The 26,820-nt window shown below is 42.8% G+C and overlaps 1 protein-coding gene across 1 annotated transcript in view; it reads left to right on the top strand.

The window, feature by feature from the left end:
• snd1 (staphylococcal nuclease and tudor domain containing 1) overlaps positions 1 to 26,820 on the top strand; it is a 197,494-nt gene that overhangs the window by 162,044 nt on the left and 8,630 nt on the right. Inside the window, exons 19-22 of the mRNA XM_079263262.1 lie at positions 7,735 to 7,858; positions 11,784 to 11,853; positions 13,606 to 13,719; positions 19,386 to 19,589. Of these exons, the coding sequence (XP_079119388.1) occupies positions 7,735 to 7,858; positions 11,784 to 11,853; positions 13,606 to 13,719; positions 19,386 to 19,589 (512 nt within the window). The remainder of the gene's footprint in view (positions 1 to 7,734; positions 7,859 to 11,783; positions 11,854 to 13,605; positions 13,720 to 19,385; positions 19,590 to 26,820) is intronic.

The raw sequence follows: 26,820 nt of genomic DNA, 5'->3' as shown, positions 1-26,820 counted from the left end.
ACCAGTTTAATTACATTTTATTTCCATGAAAGGAAGTCTGTCTCAGAACCTCGGCAGGCTGTGAGAATAACGCTACTTAGAACTGAAGTCTTCACCTAGACTGTTTGCAGTGTATCCTTATCCTTTTATGTCTTATGTTTAATTTAGTCGAAGTGTGTACCAAGCCTTGTTGCGGTGCTATTTGATCAAATATACACAGAACAAAGTAGCGGAGCAGGTAAATGAAGGTTGCAGTAGACTTGTCGGCTGATGCTGCTGTTTTTCGCTTTCCATGTTCCCTGCCTCTGCAGCAGATGCAATATTTAGAGGTCAGACCCTGCCTGGATGATCTCGCCCCTCTCAAGGCATTCATTATTAAATCAGGTACGCAAGTTAGCTTCTAAAAGGTCAGCTCACCTGTCGGTACGAGGTGGCATGCTTTTGATTTCAGGTGGAAAATAAGCGTCTTCATTCTTCACAACCACAGCGAGCACCATTTGCACTAATGTCAGCGTTTGGGTCCATTACCTCGAGCTGAATGGATGGATGACACGTTTTTTTTAACCTCCCCAAGGTTAAAAAAAAGGGTTCTCTTCAAAATTGGTCAAATGTGCACGCATTTGAGCACATTTCGAGAATTTGAGTCCATCCTGCGAGTATATTTGGGCTTCTCGAAATCAAATCAGGGCTCCAGCTTCAGCCAGCGAGTCTCGACAGGTGGCAGAAAGAGAGACTAGAGAGACTGATGCGAAAAGAGAGCCACAGATGCTTTCTCTGTTTACATTTTCAGTGATGGCTTTTCCAATTACAGAAACGGTAATTTGCTGTAAAAGGCTCCAGACTGCTGGCAAGAGGAGAGTAGAGGAGGGTAATTGGCGGCGGTGGTGGTGGTGGTGGGGGTTCACATGAGATGCAATCCATATCCCTCTCTAGTGGGAGTGGAGCAGTATATGTCAAGCAGTGGGATCATTTGTTTTTTTATGGTGGTCTCCTTCAACGCACAGCAGATGCTGACACTACTTAAAACATCAGTCAGGAAAGGAAGTAAATGGCCTTTCTCTTGCATCCCAAGAGGATGCCGGTTCCCTGACCATCAGACTCATGGGCAGCGTGTCTGCTGCTCCAGACCTCTCAGGCAATTACAACCCAAACTGCGGGGATGTTTTATTTGTCAGCATGGCCTTTTGCCTTCCAAATATCTCTCACATGTCCTGAGTCAAAGGCATTCCTCCACCTCAGAGTGGTCATGACAAGCCCAGGTCTGTTTTTCCAGAGATTTTTGTTTAGCAGAATCTTACAAAGCTCAAAAAAACTCTGCCTTTAGTATCATTTATTGTTTCTATTTTAGCCTAATGTAGTGATTTTTTTTTTTTTTTTTTTTTTTTAAAGGATTTGTATGTTTGTGAACATTTTTTTTTTCCAAAAAGCCTTTCATTTTAAAGTTACAATTTAACTTTTTTGGCAAAGCTCTCTGTTTATGTGACCTGACCCTGGATAAGCGGCAGAAAATGGATGAATGGAATTTAATTTTTAAATCAAGCATTTAAATGATTTGAACATCAGTTACAGGAAATAAATTAAAGGTCAATGAAAAATAAAGGAATTTGTCATTTATTCATACATCACTCACATATTTTCCCGCTGTACATCAATTTTTTTTTTTAGATTCCAGTGAAATAGCTTCAATAGGAGCAGATATATAGAAACTGAGGAAAACAGAATTATTACTGTTTCACAAAAGTTATTCTAACTTGTCAAAGAAGCCGTCTAAATATCTTTATATCAGCTAAACAAGCCTACTTTTCCTTTTAAAGAATTTTGATCAAGCTGTCTGGATGTCGGAGACTTACAGCTCCCTTCCGTAAGTAGCCTTGGCTTTTCCGATGACTATTAAAAATCTGTTTCTATCCCTTTGATATGGATTGAAGAAATTAATGATTTATTTGTCGTGCTGGTGGAATGTCTGGTACAAAACAGCCAAAGCTGGACTACAAAAAGAAACTCCTGTCTTGTTATTTTGTCCAAAACTGGTCCTTTTAACCCCATACAAAGGGCCAGACTAGCCTTCTGGCAAAGCAGGCCTTTTCCTGATGGGTTGGCGTGTTTCTGGGTCCAACAGTAGATCCACAACCACCCTCTTCACTTCTAAACTTATTCCCTGTTTACGGGACTTCTCTCCTCTTTGACTGGATTGGTTAAACATGCAGTAACTCAGGCATTGTTCTAATTTTCCTGGAAGAGATGGCGACAGACATCCAAGCCTTCTGACCTTCTTGGGTAGTTATGAACATGTGTGAGTAATGTGTGCATAAATTACAGAAATAGTCTGATCAACTATGTTCTTCACTTTTTTCCCAACATTCTTCTACTTACATCAAGCTCCACATCTGTCATGGCATACTTGGTCTGCACCACTACATTATATGCTGTCCCCCCACCTCCCCTTCATTTAATTGTAGAACATTGGTCCTATTTAGTGGTCGTCTACATGATGTCCCACGAAAATAAAGACCCGCCTGTTGTGATTTGGCTTTCTGACAGGTGTTTTCTCTTCTTGTTCTCAGTAAAGAATCATCTCTTAGAGATGGCTTGTTTCCATACAGTATGACATATTTGTACCCCAGAGGATGAAGCCTGTCCAGATTTAGCTCTTCACGCTAACAGACGAGCTCAAGCGCAGAGCTGTCTACCACCATTCCACGACAACACTAAAAGAACAGAGGAAATGCACACAGATTGGTTTATAATCTATATTTACAGTGGAAATATGTACAAATACTTTAAAAACCCAATTCAGTAGTATGACATGTATATGAAATGAAGTTCCTTTGCAATTCTGTCACACCTGAGGTCACATTTTATTTCACAATAAAGTTTGAAAAGCGCATTGACTCCTTAATAGATGCTTCTTGTGTGCTTAAAACAAGTTGTGAGCATTTGTCTCAAGAATATGCGCGTGCACGGTCAGTCCCACTCGTAGGACACACAACTAAAGCTCTGTTGCGTTTGTGAAAGTATCCAAACCTCTGGGGCAAAACATTAATGTATCATTTTCCATTTCTGTCCTCCAGGCTTTGCTTTCCTTTTTTTTTTTCATTTTTGTCAATTATAGCCAGTTATTGCTCGGTTTGATGTCTACGCTTGCTTGCTTTCCTGGCAGGTGTTCTTTTCATAGACCTTCTCCAATTTGTGTCTTAATTCTTTTAGTCTTATAAAGATGTAAATTCCACTGCTTTCATAAGCGACCACTGTTCTTTTGGCCCGTGCCGCTGTCACACCGTGATTATTTATCCTTCTGTGGTTTAATGGCTTTCGTAAACAGCTTAATAGAATTCACTAGAGCCGGGGGATGTCTACTAAAAGGCCACTTGATCCACCGCTTTCATTGGCGTTTTCATTCGTTGCATCTCCTGCCCTTGTCTGCTCACACACCGTGTGTCTAAATAATCAAATATGATCATAACCACCCTGTAAAACTGCTGCCACCCCTCCCCTTCCTTCTCCTTCTACCTTCACCATTGTTTTCAAGCCTAATCGCTGTCTTGCTATGCACTGGGCATTCAGAATGTAATTATATACCATTTACAAACAGCTGCAGCTATTATGATGCATAAACAAATCACAGAATGAGGAAGAAGATATGGGGGGGGGGGAACTAGAATAGGGAGATGAAGACAAAAAGAATTTGGCCGGCATCAGACACAGTCAGTGGCTCGGCTGCTTTTTGGATCGCCGCTTTTGGCTCTTCTCTCTACACGAAATGAGCACGCACGCTTGACACGGTTTACCCCCTTCTGCAAGCAGATATTTGGTCGTCTCTTTGCCAGCAGTAAATAGGAATCTGCTTCTGTAATGCAGTGAGTCCTAGCCGCACTTCCTTCCAAAGGGGTTGTTGTATTCATGGCGAATTTCCCTGGGACCGCACTTCCGTAAGGGTTCGCTCGATTCACCAGATGGCTGATTGTTTCTCTGCTCACCTGCGGCATGTAAGGCTTTGTTCCACCCTGGTTTCACTCAGATTAGTTGTAATTGTGGTCATTTATTCAAGGATCCTTTCACACCTTATTTTGCTGGATTTTCCCTTCGTGTTGAAGTCGATGCCTTTTGAATTTTTCATTTTTTCTGGAAAAGCTTCAGCTTGAACTTGATTTTTCATTGATGGATGAGACGATCCATGATCCAAGAAGCTAATTAGTTCATTACATCCCAACTCAGAGTTTTGATAATGCAAGCGTTGTACTGTGCATATTATCAAACACACCTTGCAGTCTGCGGATGCTGAAAGGAAAGGCTGTTTGATGAAATGTCATTTCGGACACAAATGATTTAACTCTGCACACTGACAGTCGCTCAGCTGAACATATCGACTGTCTACTAGAAGTACAGCAGACGGAGAAGAAGTGCATTTTACAGTAAATTGCTCTGAGCACGAACCAAATAATAAGTCAGAGTAATGAAGTCAAACAAATATTTCTTTCAGCCTTTCTTTGGGAATTGAAAGAATTCCTGTTAGTCTGTGGGCTCATGGTGCATTCATAACCAGCTCATAGAAACTGGAATACACAACGCCCGTCTACAAGAAAGATGTTCCCACCAGGGTTTACCTAAGCATCCTGTTGGGTAATAACTGCATGGCTGATGATGTTTCAGATGCCAAAAATTTAACCCTAACTGAAGCAATGAGTAGCTTCCCTTTTATCAAACAACTGTGGAGAACATTGGATCTGTTTCCAAGGGTGAATTTCATGGCAGAGAAAGCATCTAAGGAGATGCTGAAACTACTAAAACTGGACTAAAAACTGTGGGGGACATCATCTTGCAGGACCAAATGTGAGTGCAAAAGTCTTGAATGATCATGATCGACTAATATATAAATGAAGTGAAATTTAAAGGGAAAAAAAACAACCAAACTCAGGACTGTTTAATAGTAATGACAGTAACAGTCATTCATAATGCGAAGGGAACTCTGGGACTAAACAGCTGTGTACGCAGTGAGACTGCTGGAGAAAAAGACTGAACTATGGAGCAGTGGAAAGCGGTTAAGTGGTCTCCTTAGTCCTGTTCCAGAGCGATGGGGCATCAAGGGAAGAAGAGCGACAGATGAATGGATGCAGACATCTTGCACAGGGCCCACTGTAGAATCCTACGGGGTCAGTCTATGATCTGGTGCTGCAGTTGGTCCAGTCTAGGTTCAGCAACATTATGTGTCCAGCTGACTACCTGAAAACACTGAATAAGCAGGTTATTCCATCTTCCCAGATGACTAGAATAGCATTGATTAGGTGAAAGAGTGGTTCAGCAAAAAAGAGACACTGTTTCCATACATGGACTTGACTTGAACCCCATTAAGACAAAACTGTTTCCAAGCGGTTCTGGATAGAAGTAAATGTGTTAAAAATGGCGTGAATACGAGCTGGAATCAAAGCTAAAGTTGGCCCCAGCTTTGGACAGTGTAAATATGACCGCATTAATGAAATGAAATGAATGAAAACTACTTTATTAATCCCCAAAGGGAAATTCAATTAAGCCAATGAATGAAGCCAAAAACTGCTTTCTGTTAATTAGAAAAAAGAAAAAAGAGGATGCATCTGCTTGTTTCATCGTTTCACCTCAGTTTTCTCGGCGAACTCCTTCAGATCTGCCTTTTAAAGCCATTACGTTGCCATGACGATTCTTATTAGTCCATCGTTTTTGATGGTGCAGACTGTTTGAAATCTCTCCACGCTGGTGTGACAAAAGAAAGGTATTGACTCAGATTGACCCCACAGCTGTGGTTTTCCTTTTGAACTGGATGGACTTATGGATTCCCTCCGGGCTCCTTGCTGCCTGTGTCAGAGCTGCGGCTTCGCACAAAAACGCCCGCGTGCTCGTCCATTAATGCAACTGCACGCTGTTTCAGACTGCTCATTGTGGGGAAAAGCCATGTGAAATGCTGCTGGATGGGTTTTTTTTTTTTTTCTGGAAAAGCACCGGGCTGCTGATGCAGGCATGAAGATGACAAGTTTATTCTGTGCTGTATTAATAGAAAAGGATGCATAGGGTTTAAAGTGCTGAAGGTGTGAATGTATGCTGCATTCATCAGCAGTCTATGTAGCAGTGGGGGTCCAATAAGGTGTTTGCACAACTCTTACCATGACTGCCCCGACTCAAACTGAGCTCCCAGCTTTCCTTCTGCTGCATCCCTCAGTGTTCCTCTTTGTTTTTCCTCAAAGTCTGACACCATGCAAATGTAGGTTTCCTCTGCTATTGGCTGGCAGCTGCCTGCCTGTCTCAGCACAGATAACTGTGGGGGGAAAAAAAACAGCATCGTTATTCATGTTTCCTTGTTCTCCACCAGCATAAATAATATGAGGTGTTAATGACAAGTAGCAGCAGCAGAACAGAAATAGAAAAGAGCACGGTGCCCGCCTGCAAGCTGTTTGTTTGCTAATAACATGCATCATCAGCAGAACTTCACACACATGTACTGCCTGCATTTGTTTGCAAGAGAACATGTTAATGGGTGAAGGCATGTTGCTGTTTTAAGATGTTCCCTGTGAAGCCACGCTTTGCGTTTCAAGCACACATCTATATATCAGTCTGTGGATCATAATAATACACACTAATATGGCCCCTCTTTTCCTACACACCCCCCTTCCAGGTGGTAGATTTTCAAAAACGACCCGCATAGAGATCACCTTTGAAATTCACGTGGGCCACTTCACTAAACCAGCTGCTGTGATTGCTTCCACACACTTCATACGGCCCCACGCACAGCCACTTGGGAACGCTAAGACACTTGCATGCATAAACATGCTCCGAAACGCACAAACACGCTGTCGTTTCTGCACAAACTCCTGAAAAGCGACCTCACTTTGAGGTGCACATCTTCTGTGGCGTTCCCAATCAGCCCCCTCTCCCTTCCCAATCGCAACTGATGGGTGCAAATCAGGCTGCCACTTAGCGAAGTCATTGGTTCCACACGAAGCTGTGCCTCGCTTTCTGATTCCTCCGACTCCCACCATATCGACAGCTACGTTCTCGCCTTGAATCCAACATAATAGGTCTGCCGCGCATGATATAATGGCTTGATAGGCCATAAAGGCCCACTGGGAGCTGGCTTAACTCAAAGCTCCATTTCACCACCAGGGTCAAACCTGCATAAGCTGCACAGTACTAATGGGCTTAATAGCAACAAAAGTCACCGATTATTTTTGTGTATTTTCGGGGGTCTGTAAGTGGCGCAGGGTAAAGGTGACTTTTAACCTGGTTGTGTTTGCAGCATACCGTTAGTGCTGATGTATTTTGTGGTTAACAATCTCTACTTCTTATAACAAGAAGGATAAAAACCTAATTACCAATAAGAACGTCTTGTCTGAAACAGTAATTGCAGTCTTAGTTTGGTATAAAATGCATGTAAAGCTGCACATGAAGCAGCGTTGTGCCTGGGGAAGCTGCGTCTGAATGAATGTTTTTGTTGGAGCTCAGTAGGAAGTTAGTCTCATGCTGTCAGTCACATTATCGGGTTAACATACAAATAAGAGCAAAGTGTTTGCTCTTGTCTGGAGATTAATATCTGTAAAGAATCACATTAAAGTTTGAATCCATTTTGGTGAATTTGCATCATCTATAACTTGTCTTTTGGATGGAACCTCCATTTTTTGATTAGACCAAGTGGTAATAAATGAATAAAACATCTGTTTCAGAGGAAAATGATAGAAACTCCACACTAGAGCCGTGAACTTAATCCCGATTCTCTTCCTTTTTTTGCATTAGGAGGTCAGTTGGAGAGCCTGATGGAGACCATGAGAGCAGAAATCGCCAATCAGCCGCCTGTGGAAGGATCCTATTCTGCACGCCGAGGGGACTACTGCATAGCCAAGTTTGCAGACGGTGAATGGTCAGTGTGCATTTCAATATCTGAAGTAGCTCACTGGCTTTAAACATTAGCAGGATCAGCTATATTACAAATCACTTTTAACAGGATCAAGTCAGATCTGCATCGGTGCTGATTTGGACTTTGAGTTTGTTCAAGCTGGGTGGCGAGGCCTCGAGGTTCACAGTGTAAGGAAAAGTGACCCAAATCCAACCGTCCACCCCACATATATGACCCATATCTGATCTTTTTTAGGATGCAAATCGGAGCCCGGCCACTTGATACATATCTGATGTTTTTCAAAGCAGTCAGAGACAGAAATCACAAACCTGCGCAGGAGGAGGCGCGATGTTACAAGATCAACTGTAGACAGTGGATGGAGCATCATGTCGCTGTGCTAATTGTACAACATCATGTATGCCTATTAGGGCTGTAACGACTTGCTTTTGATCTGATTTGATTTGAGTCCGATTTTTTTGAGTGCAGATTCAATTTAAATTGCAATTCTCACAATTCTTTCATATAGCTGATTTTTTTTTTTAGACTTTAAAAAAATGTACAAAACATTTTTTGCTCTTCACTTTTTCTTGATTTCAATGAGGAATAAACAACACAGTAGACAGACCATCATTCTGCTGCTTTGATGCCCAAGAAGACAAGTAAAAAGATCAATAAAAATGACAAAAGTTTATCATGGATTCTTTTTTATTTTTAAAAATTAAAAAAATAAAAAAATAAAAAAAATTTAAACAAAAGAATCTATTTTAAGCATTTTGTTTTTGTTAAAAAAAAAAAAAAAAAAAAAAAAATATATATATATATATATATATATATTAGATTTTAAAATTGTGAATAAAAAAATCCTGATATTTGATTTTTTGTTTGATTTTCCCACGATGCCTTCCTTCTTAAAGTATTCTGCTGGTGATAATTCTACACGTTAAATTGCAATGTGAAAAACCACTGGAATGAAAACAGAGTTGAGCATTAACTCAGTGTTTGCCAAAGATTTCTTCTGACATCTTTCTGAATCTGAAAATTTACTTTCAAAAAGATGTTTGCAGTTTCTGTAGACTAAAAGCCGCTTTGGCCAGTTGCACTCAACAAAATGCACGCTCTGATTTTTGAGAGAATGCGCTACAGGCGTGCACCCTGAAGACGCCCCAATGCATGCACCTGGATATATCAGCCCTCCACAGTCCCGAAAGATGAGCCTGAAAACTCCGGCAGCATGATGCTCTCCACTGTAGCAAAAGCCGGCAGCCAATGAGAAAGGACCTGCAGCGTGAACGTAGCTTAGAAGTCAGTTTGTCTCTTTGTCCAAGCAGGTCCTGTCTGCTTTCTGCAGCCCTGCTGAGGGAGTTCAGTCATTGCAGACTCTGTACGCTTCATTCTTACTAAATGTTTTAATGCATGAGTCTCAAAAGACCCCAACGTTTCCAAATGAAACCTTTTATCTGAACAAGGATGTTAAAAAATTCACCAGATGATGGTTTAAATGTGTTTCTCTCTGTGTTCACCTAAAGCACCAATCCTGGTCCTCGAGGACCGGTGTCCTGCAGGTTTTTTCCATGTGACCCTGCTGGAAAACTCCAATCTCAGACTCAGACAAGCTCTGCTCATGTCTGCTAAACACACGTTGATTTGAATCAGGTGTGTTGCAGCGGGGACACTTGGAAAACCTGCAGGACACTGGTCCTCTCGGACCAGGATTGGTGATCCCTGACCTAAAGGCTGAGACGCATCGAGTCCAGACAACTCTGGGGTTAGAATTAGCTCTGCCACTGCTTTGGACATTGAGAGCCAGCAGTTGCTTTGCAGTGACACACACACACTGGATGTTTCCAGTTTACAGACGGTGATGGGGACACATAGAAGTCACAGCGATCAGGGGAGGGGAGAGAGTCTGTCGAGAAGGTGACGGTGAAAAAAGATTATGAAACTGATTAAAAACCAATGTTAACCTCACGCAGGTGCTGATCCCCCCCCCCCCCCCCCCCCCGTTTCCTCCCAACTTCTTGTCCTGATTTTTTTTTTTTCTCTTCAGATAAGTTCATTCTCGTGTCACCAGTAAAGGATTAGCAGTCAGTGGGAATTTTAAAGCCTATTTCTATAGCACAGTTCAACAATGCGATGATTCAAAGTGCTTTACAGAGACAATAAAACATTATTTAAAAATATTTAAAAATATAAAGCATATTTCTGGGAGTTTGTTCCAGACATGAGGAGCATAGAAGCTGAATGCAGCTTCTCCATGTCGCGTTTTGACTCTAGGAACTGATAAAATCTCTGATCTCTGATTTACTTTGGTCCTGGACCATTCAGGGCTTTATAGACCAGCAGCAGAACTTTAAAGTCTATCGTCTGATGGAGAGGCAGCCAATGTAAAGACCTCAGAACTGGACTGATGTGGTCCACTTTCCTGGTTTTAGTGAGGACTCTAGCAGCAGACTATTGACTTAGCAGCAGGTGTTTAAGAGATGTTTTACAGTTACAGGTGTGTTACAGTAATCAACAGGGCTGTAACGATATGCTTTCATCCCGATTCGATTAGTTTTTTTGGGTGCAGATTCGATTTAAATTGCGATTCTCACGGTTCCTTGATATCGCTGAATTTTGTAAACTAAAAACAAAAAAAATGTACAAAACTTTAAGCTCGTCATTTTTCCTAATTTCAATGACGAAAAAACAACACAGTAATCCATCGTTCTGCTGCTATGATGCTCAAGAAGACAAGTAAAAAGATCAATAAAAACAATTTAAGAAAGGAAAAAAAATGATAATGTATTATTTTTATACATTTCTGGAAAATAAAAATCAATTTTAAAATTGTGAAGCAAAAAATCCTGATATTTGATTTTTTTCAGTACGATTTTCCCACCCCTAGTAATCAATCTGACTAAATATAAAAAGCCTGGACCAGTTTTCCCAGGTCCTTCTGTGACATCAGATCTTTTATCCTCGATATATTGTCAAATTGAAAGTAAGCTAGCTTTGTTAGCTAGCCAGTAGAACAGTGATCCGGCTCCGCGTGTCTCATGTCCGCCATCGTTTTATCATCTTCGTTTTGTTCGGCGAGATAATTATCCATGTTTGCATTGTTCTGAGTTCATATCTCCGGATCTGTGATGCATTTAGAACATTGACTTGTTTATTTAAGGGGCTAAAAAAAACTGGCCACCTTTCAAAGCCTCTCAGAAAAAGCGGGAAAGTCAAAGCGAGCGGTCGAGAATCAAACCTCCGTTCCACCTCTCCGTTTTTCCCCGTTCCTGCTGTTTGCAATCGTCCGTGCCTCCTTGTTCATCACTTATTCAGTTTTACCTCCGTCTCTTGTCATCCATGTAGGCCTAATTATTTGGCTTTTTCCTCATTTATTGGTCGTAGCGATGGTCAGACGGAGCGATGCGCCGAATCAAGTATCAGAAAAAGGTTTTATGTAACTTATGAATACATTAGCTTTAATATGTCACTGAATTACACGTCCTTGTAATTTCCTTTGTTTTTATTCAAGTTGGAGCTTAGAAAATCAAAGATCACAAAGGGGGAAGTGCACTTTTTTCTGATTAGCACTAAGGCGCTAACGTTATTTGCTACGAGGCGAAAAGAGGTTTGAATTTGGCTTTTATTGCAAGGAGACCTCCGTGCAATTTTTACAGCTCTCCCATGTTCTGATAGATCCCCTCTGTGTCCGTACCCCCCCCACCCCCTTCCTCCTCCACTCGCCTAAACACCCCCGGCCTGCTCATCCTCTCCTGCTCCTCTCCCCCGATCACAACAGACAGATTCTCCAACACCTTCTCTCCAGGGAAATAAGCACAGAATCATTTACTCATCTCCTTTTCCTCTTGTGCCCTCTGTCTTCATCTCTGTTTCCCCTCTGCTCCACTCCCCCCCTTCTCTCTCTCTCTCTCTCTCTCTTCTTCTCCCAATTATTCTCTTGTCGCTGCAGGTACAGAGCCAGAGTGGAGAAAGTGGAGTCGCCGGCAAAGGTTCACGTCTTCTACATCGACTACGGCAACGTGAGTAAAGTTTGAGGCCGCGAGTTGGAGTGTCATTATTAAAACATGGTGCTGTTTGGCGCTCGGAGCACATCAGAGGGAGGGAGGGGGGGGTGAGTGGTTGGAGGAGGGGGTTGTTGCAGCCAGATATACAGCTGAAGGGAATGTAGCGTCTGAAAAGGGATTTCTTCTCCGTTTCAGTCACAAGTTGTTTTAATTTCCATGCAGAAAGAAGCTTCTTTTTTTTTCTGTGTCGGGTTGTTTGTTTTCCATCTTATTGTTTATTACTGAAGCAACTGAGTGTAGCCGAGAGGAAAACGGAGGAACCCCCCCCCCCCCCCCCCATACACACACACACACACACACACACCACCCCTTTCTCCTTGCATCTCTCTTCTTTTCTTTTCTTTTTTTTTTTGTTTTTTTTTACTAGTAGTGATGACGAAGACACTACACAGTTGTAACTGCGTAGCTGCTCCTCTGCCCACGTGCGTGCACACGCTTGCATCACCAAGTGGCTCACGCAGCCGACCCTCAGCCCGCGGGAGTTTTCCCATGATGCACCGCAGCGGCACAGTTTGCGAGTGACCTCAGAGCGCAGGGGACAGATCGAGGTTCGGCTGGCAGATGCGATGCATCCTGGCATCTTGCTGAAAGTGTGATTCTCCCAGGCAGACCTGGTGCACACAGGAAAAAAAAAAAGAAAAGACAAGCTGATATCCGCGCGCCACCTCCTTCCTTGTAGTTTTACGTCATTTCGGGCTGAGTCAGTCCGGCCTTAATTTCATCCCCGGCTTTGTCACGAGCTATTAGTAGGCAATATTGCCATGTCTCCCAGGTACAGAGCAGGACCTGAATTATTATGGGATCATTAGCAAACACAGCAGAGCACTTTTGTCATTTCATTTTTTTTTTTAAGCCTGCATCAAAGTGCCATCAAAGTCTAATATGTGACGATAACTCTTCACATTTTATCTATAATGAATGTTCAAGGTATTCTGTCTAGACTGCACGGTTCAATGAAGGCATTAACCTGAGATACGAGAGGTCATTAAATTAACTCCCAACTTCTGATGTTTGTCTGACGTGCCATCAGCGTAGCCTGCAGTGATCGAGTCACTGATCACTTCCTTTCATCTATCTGGAAATATTTCATTAGAGAAATCTAGTAAATCACTTTCTGGTGACGTTGCAAACATTTCTGATTGTTTTATGTTAAATGACGACTATCTCTGGTCATATTTACACTTAGCTTGTAGCGAAGGTGGCGAGCCATTGGAGCTTTTGAAAGGGTCTCCACTGCAGCTGTAGCAACAGCTGTTAAATTATTATAAGGTGACTCCTGAGTCTGCAGGCATTCATCATGCTCTTCTGTCTTAGCTTCTGCCGTCGTGTCGCGCAGATCAATCGGATTTAGGATCCGGAAGAAAGGAAAACGAAGGGTGACTTTGCACGCTGACTTCTGAGGTTATGACGCTCTGTCTTTATGTGAGCGACGCATTCTGTGGTTTTTAGAAATTTGGAAAGTAAAGGTTTGTGTTAGCGAGCCACCATGGCCAGAGGCTTGTCTATGACGTGACATTCTCATAAGCTGACGCCTCAAAAGGGATTTCTTCACATTTACCCCAAACTCATACTTGGACTAATGAAAATTCAATGCTTAAAGGTCATAAAATGTCTTCCGACTGTTTAGCAGTAAACTTTACAGGTTCCACTGTTAGATGTGGTGTGAAGGATCCAGTGTAACTTTGTCCTTCCTTCGTCCTCCTGCAGAGAGAAGTTCTGTCCACCACCCGTCTGGCTGCCATGCCTCCGGCCTTCAGCACCAGGACCCTGCCAGCACAGGCCACAGAGTACACCTTCGCCTTCATCCAGGTCCCGCAGGACGTAAGTGCACAGACGAGCACGCTTCTGCAGCCTTTTTCTGCCAGATCTTGAAAGTTGACTTTCCTGTGAAGTGTCTGAGTTTCATGTGTCACACAGGAGCAAGAAACACACATGGTCATATTCAAAGCAGAACAATGTCTAAGTTGGAGAATAATCACCACCTGAGCTTTAATTATAAAGCAGCCTGAACTTTGTCACTGTAAAAAGAGAGGTTTCTTCTTCTTCTCTGGAGGACTAAGTTCGTGTTTTACATCCTAGTGTGTGTACTCAACATCCAGTGACCACTTGTTTCCTTTTTTTTGCACTGCTTGGGTGTGTTTGAGGAACATCTGTGTCTGCTTCAGCTCATTTGTAGCTTCTGGAGTCGGCAGCATCTGGAATACATCTGGAGTATTTTCCCGAATGTGAAAGGATTTTTATTTGAACTTTTCTTTCTGAGAGCCAGGACGCAGCGTAAGATGCACGTAGAGCAGAAGATCTCTGCACATGCCAGGGAGCAGTAATCCAAACATGATGTACTCGGCTCCACCAAGCACACGAAACACAGTTCACACTCCCAACTAATCCATGTGGGAACCATTGACATGCATGAAAGAGGGACGGAGCCTTCAGCGGTAAAAAGTGAAGCCTATGCGGAAGTGCATAAAACTGCAGTTCCCCCTTCATCCACTAGGGGCTGCAAAACAGACCAAATCCCCATAGACTCCCATGTTAAAAAGACCAACTTCACAGCAGAAATAAACATGTTTACAGCCTGCTTCAGAAATCCGTTTTCGGTTCAATAGGTCAGGTTTACCTTCATGACATCTGTGGGGGAAGTGAATTTTTTTTCTAACTACTCCGTTTAGGAGTAATTTAATCTCGAAGTTCGGCATATTTAGGGGCGTGTCATTTTGATTGACAGGTACCCGATCTCCCGCTTCAAGTCAGAAGAACGTAAAACAACTGCGGTTTTTAGCCGGTTAATAACGTGACTTAGCTTTAGTCCGCTTACTGTTAGCTGGTTAGCTCCTGTTATCTCCGGGTTAGCTCGGTTAGCTCTTAGCTACAGGCAGCTCAGAGTTTGCTCGATGTCAATCATCCACCATGACGCTCACAGCCCGCCTCTCAGCTCCACCTCTTTGCCCATATTTGTATTTTCCTTGTGAGACGACACGCATGTCTCTGCCAAGGTGGTGATGGTAGGAACCGCCCACCGAGCTTCAGTTCAGCTCTTCAGAAACCGATGGGTGACGTTACGGAGGCTCCGTCCATCTCTTTATATACAGTCTATGGTGGGAACGTAAGGTGAGAACATCCCTGTCCAGACAAGGTGTCGTAAGACAGCAGAGCTGTGGGACAAAAAACTCTGGGAGTTCATGGCTAAAACAAACTAAATCATCAATCATGTCTAAATGTTGCAGTTTTGTGGTCAAACATTTTAACGATGCTGTAAAAAAAAACAAAAAAACAACCCTGTTTTCCTCTGAAATGATTCATCAAGGTCCTGCTAGTTTCCATGGAGATGAAGGAGGTTTTGTAGAGAAGTATTCACCCTTCATATGATCAACTATCTTGGCCTTCACTTCTTCCTGGATGCTCGTCGTGTTTCCATGGGGATTTCCCTCCAGTCTCCTGATGACTGATCGAGATGTTTATAATCTGCAGAGATATTCACGTTTACTGGGAGAATTGGGTTGCTGTCCACTGGTTTTCAGAGATGGCATTTACATTTTCCACCGTGAATCAGGTCTTAACTTTCATTATTATACATCAGAGGAGCCCAAGTCCAGTCCTTGAGGTCCACCATCCTGCAGCCTTTCGATGCAACGCTTCTCCTCCTCACCTGCTTTTTCACTCAGGTGTGTCGGAGAAGGGACCCCTGTTATACACACAGCTCTTGTAGTCATGACCATAAACTTTATTTGTTTATTTCATTTTGGACAGGAGGCCTGGTGATGAAGGGGGTCATTCGAGCAGCAAAAAGAACAGCAGAACTTACAAACGGCTTGATTTATTTGTTTCCTGTTATTTCTGTTCATCCAGAACATAAATCCTTTAATAAATCCGGTCTTCAAAGGAGTTGTTTGATCTGGATAACGATTATGGGATGTAGATGATGGGATACGGGGGTACTGCTGACCAGCTGCAGCATGACTGGCTGTGCTTTAAAGTATTAATAAAGCTGATGAATTATTGACTTTATTTGGTTATAAGCTCACATTTTAGCTTTTGTTGTTTATATTGGAGGAAGTGTGTGTCGGGCTGTAGCATCTCTGCACGATGTCACTGTCTCCGGAGTCTGTAAGGAAGTGGCCCATCTGCTGGTGCCACCCCGGGGGGGACGCAGACATCACTTCCACGTTCCAGCTCCCGTACACACAAACACAGAAAGCTAAACCTTCTGTCTAAAGCCGACGCGCCGCACACACCTCTGCTCCTCACTCTCCCTCTGTCACTCTGCATCTGCTCTTCCCGTTTTTCCTCCTGGTTTCCTTCTCATGTGTTCTCCGTCTGCCACTCTGACACCGTGATGCCCCGCGTGCACCGCAACCTTCCGCAGCTAGGTTGTTACCTTTGTCTCGCAGCCTGCCACCTGATCACCGCCCCCCCCCCCGCCCCGCGCAAGACGCCTGTCTTCACAAGTCGTAATTGGCTTCGTAGTCGGTCATTCCTTATTGCTGCAAGTCTGCCAGTAGGAAGAAACCGCTCTGCTCCCGTCCCGCGCTTCCTCATCAAATATTCAGCCAAGTGACAATGTCATCAAAAAAACGTCAGAATCATGGCAGATTCCTTCTGTTCTGCTGGTTTTTTAAAAAAAGAAGGGAGGCTCTCATCTGAGATGTGCTTTGTATGAAAGTAGGCGCGCTGCACGTTCCATCCATCACATCTCTCTGCAGCTGCTGCCTCCATTAGAACAACCACTGCCATGTTTTAGCTGCATTTCATTTGCTTTTATTGTGGCTGTCATCAGCACTCAGGACGCCCTGATATATCTTTATTACGCCTGTTCAACTAATTAAATCAAGTCATTTTTACCAGCAGCGCCTGACAGGATTAAAGGGGAAAAAAAAAAAAAAAGCTGCTCATTCATTTACTAACTTGCTTCTCTTATAAACTGAATTAACATCTAACATTTTCTCATTACGACCATGGCAACATTCACAGGCAGAAATAAATCACTTTTTTTTTTTCTTTTTAATAAAGCTAAAGGTCACTTAATATGTCGGGAAAAACACTTGGGACGCTTCATGTCTTCCCTCCCTGTTTTTATGACTCTTTCCAGTGACTTTGGCATCTGTGATGAGTTAGGAGAACATCCAGGAGATGTTCGATGGAAGTTCAGATAAATTATTGAGAAATTTTATGGAGGAAATGCAGCAATTTGGATCAATTTAATGTAGAATGTGTTCCAGATTGTTACACATATTCAGTAGGGCTGTGATGATATGCTTTAGTCCCGATTCGATTCAGAGTTTTTTGGTGCAGATTCGATTTAAATAGCGATTTTCGCAATTCTTCAATATTGCTGATTTTTTTTTTTTTTTTTTTTTTTTTTTTTTTTTTAAGACTAAAAAAAAAAAAAGATGTATAAAACTTTTTTTGCTCGTCATTTTTCTTAATTTGAGGAAAAACCAACACAGTAGCCAGACCACCTTTCTATCATGCTGCTATAATGCCCAAGAAAAGTAAACATCTCAATAAAAATGGTATAAAAAAAAAAAAAATTATGAATCATTTTATTTATTTAAAAAAAAAAATTAACAAATCTGCAAAGCAAAAAAAATCCTGATTTTGAATTTTTTTTAACTCAATTTCCCACCCCTCTTATTTAATTTTTATTTCCCCAAAATAAATCAATGCAAATTATTTTGAAATGTTATAAATTTACATAAAAATATGGATTTCATTGAGAAAAACTAGTTTTTGCTGGGTGACTAGTAAAACCTTGTAAAGACCGGGTGTCTTATTTGCACATTTATTTGCCTTGTTTGTGCAAACGTTATTTGTGTCGATGTGCTAAAATCAAAAACAGAAACCAGAAGCGCCCAGAGCGCCGACCTCCACCAAGCCAATATTTTATTTTTACTGTATTGTGGACATCATTCTTTGAGCTCGAAGTGTTAACGGAACAACGATCCTTATCTCCGCATGACAGGTGTGGAAACCTACAAACAACTCTGTGGTCACGTGACCACAAAGATCTTCTGCATCATAACAGCGTTATGATTCACCATTAAGTATCCTCCATTAGTTTTTGATGGAAAATGATTATGATTATGTCATACAGTTGTATTAATCTCATCAGTGTACAAGCCTGAATAAGAGGCGGTACGACTGAACGAATGTCTCCATGTCTCTCCACCCTGACGGTGTGAAGGAGCTGCAAAATATCACTAAAAAAAAGTCACAAAAACCCCCAGCAGCAGTTTATTTTTACTTTACATGCTGCATTTTGGCATCTATATGAAAACAACCAGAAGTTTTAAACAGTAAGATAATCAATGTTTTAGTCACCAGTCAATAAAATGTTCGGTATAAATTATGGAAAGTTTCCAAAGGACAAATGACAAAAAGCACTTTTTTTTACTGGTAGGCAAACATTTAAGAAGGGTCTTTGTCATTAATTAAACTTGTAATTTAATAACACATCATATATGGACAGACTGGAACCTACATGTTAAAAAAAACTATCTAAATATGATTGTAGTTATTTTTTTGTCATTTTTTTTTAAATATTGAAAATCTTACATACTCCACCTTTAAGGTGACTTTTCATTGATGAAAAAAAAAAGTGTGTGCGCACATCTGCGGTGTGTTCTGCACACTGATATTAGTGGGACATTGCGTGCCTTTCATTAATTTTGTATTGTCTTTTCACAGCTGTGATGACATCCTTCCTCTCTGTTTTCTTTCTTCCTCTCTCGCCCCGAGCTTCCCCACGGCGCCGGGGGACAAGCTGACCAGAGGGGAGGCGGGGGGGGGAAGCTGCGAACAAGCTTCCCTGCCTACACTTCCACTCACACACAGACACACGCGCGCCCAAGGCCGGCTAGCTGGAAGGGGGTTGCCATGGAGACAAGACTAGGGCGAGAACGAGAGGAAGCGAAGAGATAGATGGTGTAGAGAGGGACGGACGATAGCGGGGGGGGGGACTCGCTTTTTGTTTCGAACCGTCTTCTTGCCTTTGAAGGCGCGTTCGGCTTGTTTGTGTCGTCATCACCTGCTGACTGCTGGAGGACACCAGGTCAAGGCTGTATTGCAGCTGTCCCACCGTCCACTCGGCCATATGTTCAATCAAATGGCGGCCTTTTGACGGGGGACACGGTTGGGAATGAGAGAGGGGGAGGCAGTTATTTGAGGAGTGAGAAATGAAGACAGTAACTAGATGGAGTGGTCGACGAGGAGGTGGTCCTCTGGCAAGTTCTCTGCAGATAATTGTTCCTGATGATTGATGGATAACGGAGTGATTTGTTGACCTGAAATCAGGTCTCACACACACACACACACACACACACACACACACACACACACACACACACACACACACACCTGCCTGTTACTGTCTGGAAGTTTGAGCCAATCGTAACAATACTAATTATTATTTCCCCTTCTTTTCTCCTGCCTCCACCTGCTCCTCTCGTCCTGGTCCTTCCTTCACCCGACCCCTCCTCTCCCTGCTGCAGGAGGACGCCCGTGCGGATGTGGTGGACTGCGTGGTGCGGGACATCCACAACAGCCAGTGCCTGTTGAACGTGGAGTATTCGGGTGCCACCTGCCCGCACGTCACAATCCAGTTTTCAGACACCAAGGAGGACGTCGGCCTCGGCTTGGTCAAAGAAGGCTTTTGCATGGTGGAGGTCCGCAAGGAGAAGCACCTGCAGAAGATGGTGAGTAGGAGGACTGGGTTTGGTGGGATTTATTGGTTGGATTGGGATTTAGAATAAATTTTATTGCCATTGTCTTTGAACAATTCACAGACTAGGAAATTGTTTCGGTGATAAGGTGCTGAATAATAACAATATTAATAAAAACAAATAGAAATACAGCTATTTTACAACTATTTTACAAATAAGGTAAGGCATGCAGAGAGATGAACATACATACATACTTTTTTTTTTTGTTAAAAATATATAATAAGAGTAAAGGTAAAAGTAATTTTGTATGTAGACATGCTGATATGTACAGTATGAACAGTAGCATCCAAACAACTGTGTAAATTAGCAGTGTAATAGATGAAGTAATGTGACATGAATTATTTAAGTGACTGGAGTTATAAAGTGTCCAGCTCAGGTATTATTAGTGTTCATGAGTCTGACAGCTGAGGGGAAGAAACTGTTTCTGTGGCGAGACGGTTGCATTTCCTGAAAACAGGAAAAAACAAACGAGGATGAAATCTGCTGTAAGGGTTAATGCTCATAGCGCTTTACTGAGGAAAAAAAAAGGTTGATGCCTCTTGTCTGCTTTGTGTTGTTGCTAGAAACAAGTCTTTCCAGTCAGGAGGGTTGGGACCATCAGCTAAATGACTGCTTTGTAACAGGTCAATTTAACATGTCAGAGCAAAAAAGTGTTTATATTTACAGCTGGTGGGCTCAGATCGTTACCGTAAGTGTCTGATGACATGACGGAAACGCTTGTTTCGCCTCTCGGATGTATCATCATCTCTCTCACTGTGAGCCGATCTCATCGTTTATTATAGTGATCAAACCTTCAGACTGGGAGTCCCCGCATGCCGGGGCTCAGTGTGAAGCTCGTCATTGATGGGTATTGATGCTTATTTTAACAGGTTTGTGCAGAAGAATTTCTATAAAGCATAAAGACAAGCAGACAGATGTCCCCCTTTATTTCCACAGCACCACTGCTGTTGAACTCTCTTCAGGAAAAGCAGCTTAGATGTTTATTCTCCTGTTTGACGAACAAGTCTTCCAAATTATTCCTACGAAAGAAAAAAGATCTGTGAGGTTCAGCAAGCCGAAAGAAGCACTTCCATATTATCACCATGAGCCACGAGCACAGCGGGTCCCCCAAAAGTAAAAGTTAAAACCATAAACTGTGTAAGAAAGATGGACGGAGCCTTCGGTGGTAAAAAGTGAAGCCTATGCGGAAGTGTATAAAACTGCGGTTCCCCCTTCATCCACTAGGGGCTCCAAAACAGAGCGAATCCCCATAGACTCCCATGTTAAAAAGACCAACTTCACAGCAGAAATAAACATGTTTACAGCCTGGTTCAAAAATCCATTTACGGTTTAATAGGTCAGGTTTACCTTCATGACATCTGTGGGGGAAGTGAATTTTTTTTCTAACTACTCCGTTTAGGAGTAATTTAATCTCGAAGTTCGGCATATTTAGGGGCGTGTCATTTTGATTGACAGGTACCCGATCTCCCGCTTCAAGTCAGAAGAACGTAGAACAACCACGGTTTTTAGCCGGTTCACAACGTGACTTAGCTTCAATTCAGCTCTTCAGAAACCTTCTGGTTGACGTCACGGAGGCTAATGCCAACGTTATAGACAGTCTATGGTTAAAACTTGCTTTTTGTTCCCATAACTGGAAAAGAAGAGCATCTGAGGTATTTCTGCACCGCCGATAGCTTCACAACATCTCAGTAATGATCACATTTCCATGGCAGAACCACTTTCTATCGATTTTAGTTTGACATAAAAGCTTGTAGACTGTATGCTTAATAATGTGGCACACAAGACATAATACCTCTCCTCACTTGTCAGCCCACAGTCACACATAATAAACATTTAAAGACCTCTCCAATTTGCCTCAGATGGTGGCCATTTTGCCAAACCATGAAAGCAGCACTCATTTACTTTTCTCTCATTATGCTAATGCATCCTGCAGACTTAAAGCTGCTCTGTGCATGCAAGATAAAGAAAAATGGAGGATACTTATTCCTGCTTCTGCACAAGCTCCTGATACGAGTCGCTCTTTTTATATGGAAAAAAAAAATGCAACACAAAAAGGAACGGAGACAAGTGTCCACGCAGTGTAACTCTGCATAAAAACAATCACCGTGCACACTCATCTAAATTACAAGCTGGAGGGGAAGAACACACTTGTCAATAACATCCTGCAATAATTTATTCACTCTCAAATGGAAGGTATTTACTTGCATACTTCCCACCTTCCAGTCTGTCAATAAAAGACCGTGCATCATTGTGAGAGTGCTTTGACCTCTGACCTTCCCAGTGTAGCCATTGGCCATAATGCAGTCCCAGGATAATGGACCTTATGGACAAAGGACAGTGATTAAAACCTCCCATTCAGCTAATAGGCTTACAGACTGCGCAGATTTAGGTTTCGCCGGATCAAATGGTTTTCCGTTTAGCATGCAGCAGCTGTGTCTCCGCGTGCGTTTCGCCTCTCCTTGCCGGCTACAGATGGATATTTTGATCTGGAGAAAGCTTAACAAGCAGCCGTGTTTGCCAAAGTGTGCGTTAAAGCTTTCCTTGTTCATAATTCCATCCATCGAGTCTGCTTCCAAGCTTAAAGCCATCGCTAAGATCTCCCACATACTTGGAAAAAGAGCTCAGAGCGCGATGAGAGACTTTTCATACCTCTAAATGTGCTTCTGATGTCCCAGCATCTGTGTTTGACAAACTGCACCTCTGGTGCCGCTAGGATTTGCGTTCAGCACAATCTGGATTTAGCAGAAGTTCTTAAACGGTTTCTGTCCTGGTCTTCCACCTCTGCATTCTGGTTTACAGATTCGTGGCCGCCATGACACCTGCTGTTAGCACGACAACAAAAAATGCCGCTGCGCTGTCGCGACGGCCAAAAAATGTTTTAAGATGCAACCTTTTGTTGGCCTTTGGATCAGCAGCCTCATTCTCTGCCTCCCTCCAAGTCTCTGATAGCATCACTTACTCTGCACCCTGAGCTCTTTGCACTCCTCCTCTCCCCCCTTTTTCACCCATCCAGACTATCAGCCTCCTTGTAAAAATGAATTTAGTCCTTCCTATTTGTCCCATTTTGTTCTTTATTCATTATCCATTGGCAGGGATAGCAATACGGTCACTGTAATCTGTACTCGAGTGCTAAAAGAGTTGCGTAACAGATGGACTGTAATGTTCATTGGCACTAATAGTCAGTCATAAGTGCACCGAAGGTTAACGCCGGTCTTTAAGAGTGGCATTGTCCCAAGACAAAGCACGCATGTTAATCCGTTAGGGGGGTTATTTCTTTTTCCAAGTGCCTTTCCACCTTAAAGCTGCGCTTTAGCACATGCTCACAACACTCATCACATGGCCACATGTTGTTTCTGCTCTTTTGTGGAAAACGTGCATGAAGAAAACGACTTTTTTAGTACGAGACAAATTCTGATCAGTGGAATATGTCTGCATATTAAATATGTAATAGTAATAGTGTATATGTCTATATTATATAGTCTGTATGCATGTCACTGTGCTCATTGCGCACATGGGCAGATTTAATGCCATATTAAGTTTAATCTGTCAGACATCTGCTATGTACTGTGTGAACGTGGTTTATGTTCAAATCATCAGATATCATTAGTTAATTACCACGGTAACGCTGAGATCAGGGTTTTGTTTCCATCGTATGCAGATACCAGTTGTCTAATCCATCTCTGCATCAGGTTTTGCCTCGTTCTGCACCGCGTGTCCTTATGTATCACTGTTCGTTTTAAAAGTGGCATCCAGATCTTGAGAGTTGGTGCACGCGAGCCTGTAGGTGTTTGTCTTTGTTTGATTGGTCCCCGAGGCGCGGTTGCTGTTGTACTCTGTAGATTGCCAGGTACGAGTGGCTGTCGCCGGTACATGTAATCAACATGTTGGTTTCAGAAATTAACTGCTCGGTAATGGTTGCCCCAGGCAGCCGGATTTAGAACGGTGTCAACCATGTCATTTGGTCTGATTGGCACTGATGGGAGCTGTTACTCTCGACTTGGGATTTTCTTTTTCCCTTCCTTTATGAGAGAATCCAACATACGTGATTAAATGAGTGTTTGTTTTCTTGTGACAGGAAAGGCGAAGATGATAATGGCGAAGAGGAAAAGTAATAAATGAGTTTGTATTTGAACAATTATCAGTGGGTTTAAAAGCCGTTGAAGCGAGACTGTGCGGATAACCTTGGCAAACAAAAAGACGATGAACGCTCGCCATGTTGACGGATTCTCCGCACAAACATCTTGTTTAGTTAGTTTACCTTTCACACTGGCTCAGTGTTTTCTCCACGACACTCTGGACAGACTAACCCTTCCTTAAATGGCCTTGGCACCACCGGCTCTTTTCTCCTTGCATGGCAGCATGCCACACTCCCTCTCACACACACACACACACACACACACACACACACACACTTCTTTCGCTTCCTTTATCCTCCTTAATGTCTTTTTCCACACAAATCTCAGACTTTCTTCATGTTTCCTCTCTTACACTTGTCTCGTGCATCTTCTCCATTTACTTTGTTGTTGTTAGTGCTTGTTCATCTTGTCCAGGCCGAGTTACCGTGTGTCATTTAGAAAACAATGAGGAAGCAGCTCGCTTGGTGTTCATTTGCGTTTTGTCTTTCAGTGCTGTGTCATGATTGGGAAATAATCCCCAGGTATTAAAGCAGAAAGCCGCTCTGATCAGACCTGGCGGTGGCCTGATAATGAGCTGTGATTTAAAATGCAGGTGTGTGAGATTATTTGCAGCTGAATCAGCGGATTCATCCCTGTGAAGTCAGTGTTCATTTCTAGTTACTTTATGGAGCCAAAAGACAAACTGTGTGTTTCTGTGAGTAAATATTAAGGTTCCACTTGCTAGAATTACAGATATACATGAAATCTACATTTCTATCTGCCTGTTTGGGTACACAGTAAGCGCCTGCAGCAGTTCTTTTTTTGACCAGTCGCACCCAGACCTGATATTTCTCCGTCTGAGATGTAATGAGTCTGTCATGGCAGCTCAAGTGGAAGACGGCCGCGTGGTTAGCAGTGCTATCTGTTGTGCTCGGCTGCCTCTCACCAGTGTTTTCTGTCAGCAGCTGCCAGCGATGTGACTGACTCCAACTCTGGCAGGCCAACTGCCTCGTCCAGTCACCTCACCTAGCCGACACCCGAACCCGCAAAGTTCATTAGCGCTACAAGCTAATAATCTCCAGTTTGCTAATCACAAGTCAATTACCAACACATATGTGTCCGTCTCTGCTTCACCAGCGCATTTATCAATCAGCTGCGCCCAGGTCGGCGGTATCGACCCAGACGGAGCATCCAGTTTGCTCCCTGCAGACGGGGCTAAGACATAGCATTTGCATCTTTGGGTTTTATATGAACGCACGTGGAAGATCTTTATGGAAATGTGTGTTTGAGTGTGTCAGCAGAAGGCGGACTGTGGGGAAAACAGCTGTGAGGTAGCCCACTAAGATTGAGAGCTGCAGATGAGTCCTGGATTCTTTAATTACCCAGAAGCCCCCTGGGAAATATAGTTTTCTTATATAGTTTTTTTTTTTTTTTTCTTTCCCCTCATCGTCTTTACCTGTATTGTTGCTGTAATCTGCACACTGATGCTGAGCAGTTATGAAGTCAGGAAAAGCTTCGAGGAGACCTCTCTAACCACCGGCTCACATGGGATGTGTGCAGGGTTTTTTTTTTTGTCATTTATGCATCTTTAAACAAACCGCCTCATGTGTTTCCCTTCAAGTTCACAGTTGCACCTGCCCCCCCCCCCCCCCCCCCCCCCCCAGTGTGGTTAATAGCTCAGCAGGGTAATTGTGCTAATGGAATTTGTGAGTGGAGATAAAGGATGTGGGGGAATCCATACAGGAAGTCATAGAGGCGAGGCTCACATGCGCAGGATGCCTCCAGGGATGGCTCATTCCATTTATCTAAGCACAGCAGTGCAGCTCGGTGCATTTACTTACTGTACATTAGTTCAGATGATGGAGACCACCGTACGGTTAATGCGCTGGACACTGATGACATGCCTCATGGGAACGCTGTTGCCTTTGTACTACAGCAGCAAAACGAGGCCTGGTGTTCAAATTACTATTCATGTGCGACTGCTGTTGTCACTCATTAGCTGTCCTGAAGCTCAGAGGACTCCAGAAATACCCCAAAAATAACAAATAACCAGTTGGACCTGTTGGGATGCAGTCCCACTAAAGGAAAAGTTGTCCAAATCTTTCTTTCTTTTTTTTTTTGGCTATATGTAACCCATATCTTTTTTTTTTTTTTTTTCTCTTTCTCTCTCTGTTACGTCCCAATCATAGACTGTATATAAAGAGATGGACGTAGCCTCCATGACCTCACCCATAGGTTTCTGAAGAGCTGAATTGAAGCTCGGTGGGCGGTTCCTACCATCGCCATCTTGGCAGCGTCATGTGCATCGTCTCGCCCTGAAAATACAAATATGGGCAAAGAGGTGGAGCTGAGAGGGGGGCCGTGAGCGTCATGGCGGATGATTGACATCGAGCGAACTCCGAGCTTTCTGTAGCTAAGAGCTAACCCGGAGCTAACCCCGAGATAACAGGAGCTAACCAGCTAACGGAAGTAAGCGGGCTGAAGCTAAGCCACATTGTTAACCGGCTAAAAACCGCGGTTGCTCTACTTTCTTCTGACTTGAAGCCGGAGATTGGTACCTGTCAATCAAAAGGACATGCCCCTAAATATGCCTAACTTCAAGATTAAATTACTCCTAAACGGAGGTGTTAGAAAAATTTATTGTCACAAGTGGAGATGGGAACGAAGAGGTGGCAATATTACGAGTGTTGGGCTAAGTGTAGCTGCGTAAAGAAAGGACAGCTACTAAACAAAAACCATCCAGTCCAAAAATAAAACAAGGCACAAAATGTGTGAAACAAACTTGTCTGCTGAACTGAAACAGACAGTGAAACAGCTTCAATGGCTGTGCTTAAAAACCAAAAGTACTATATACCAATACAACAGAAATACTTATTAGCCGAACACATTCTAACTTTATTTATAAAAACAGAAAGAGGAGCCAAAAGGGCTTTAAAATTCAGTTTACAAATATAACAGAAAGAAAGCCAAAGAGGCTTTACTTTTGCTATGAAAACGACTAAAGACGACTTAGCAAGAGAAATGAACAGAACACAAAACCAGTTTTAACACTGCTGGAAGAACACAAGTCCAAGTAGTTTTTAAACAGA

Source organism: Telmatherina bonti, assembly GCF_933228915.1.
Source record: "Telmatherina bonti genome assembly, chromosome: 23".
In the NCBI taxonomy this organism is placed as follows: domain Eukaryota; kingdom Metazoa; phylum Chordata; class Actinopteri; order Atheriniformes; family Telmatherinidae; genus Telmatherina; species Telmatherina bonti.
This window is presented reverse-complemented; position numbering and strand designations above follow the sequence as displayed.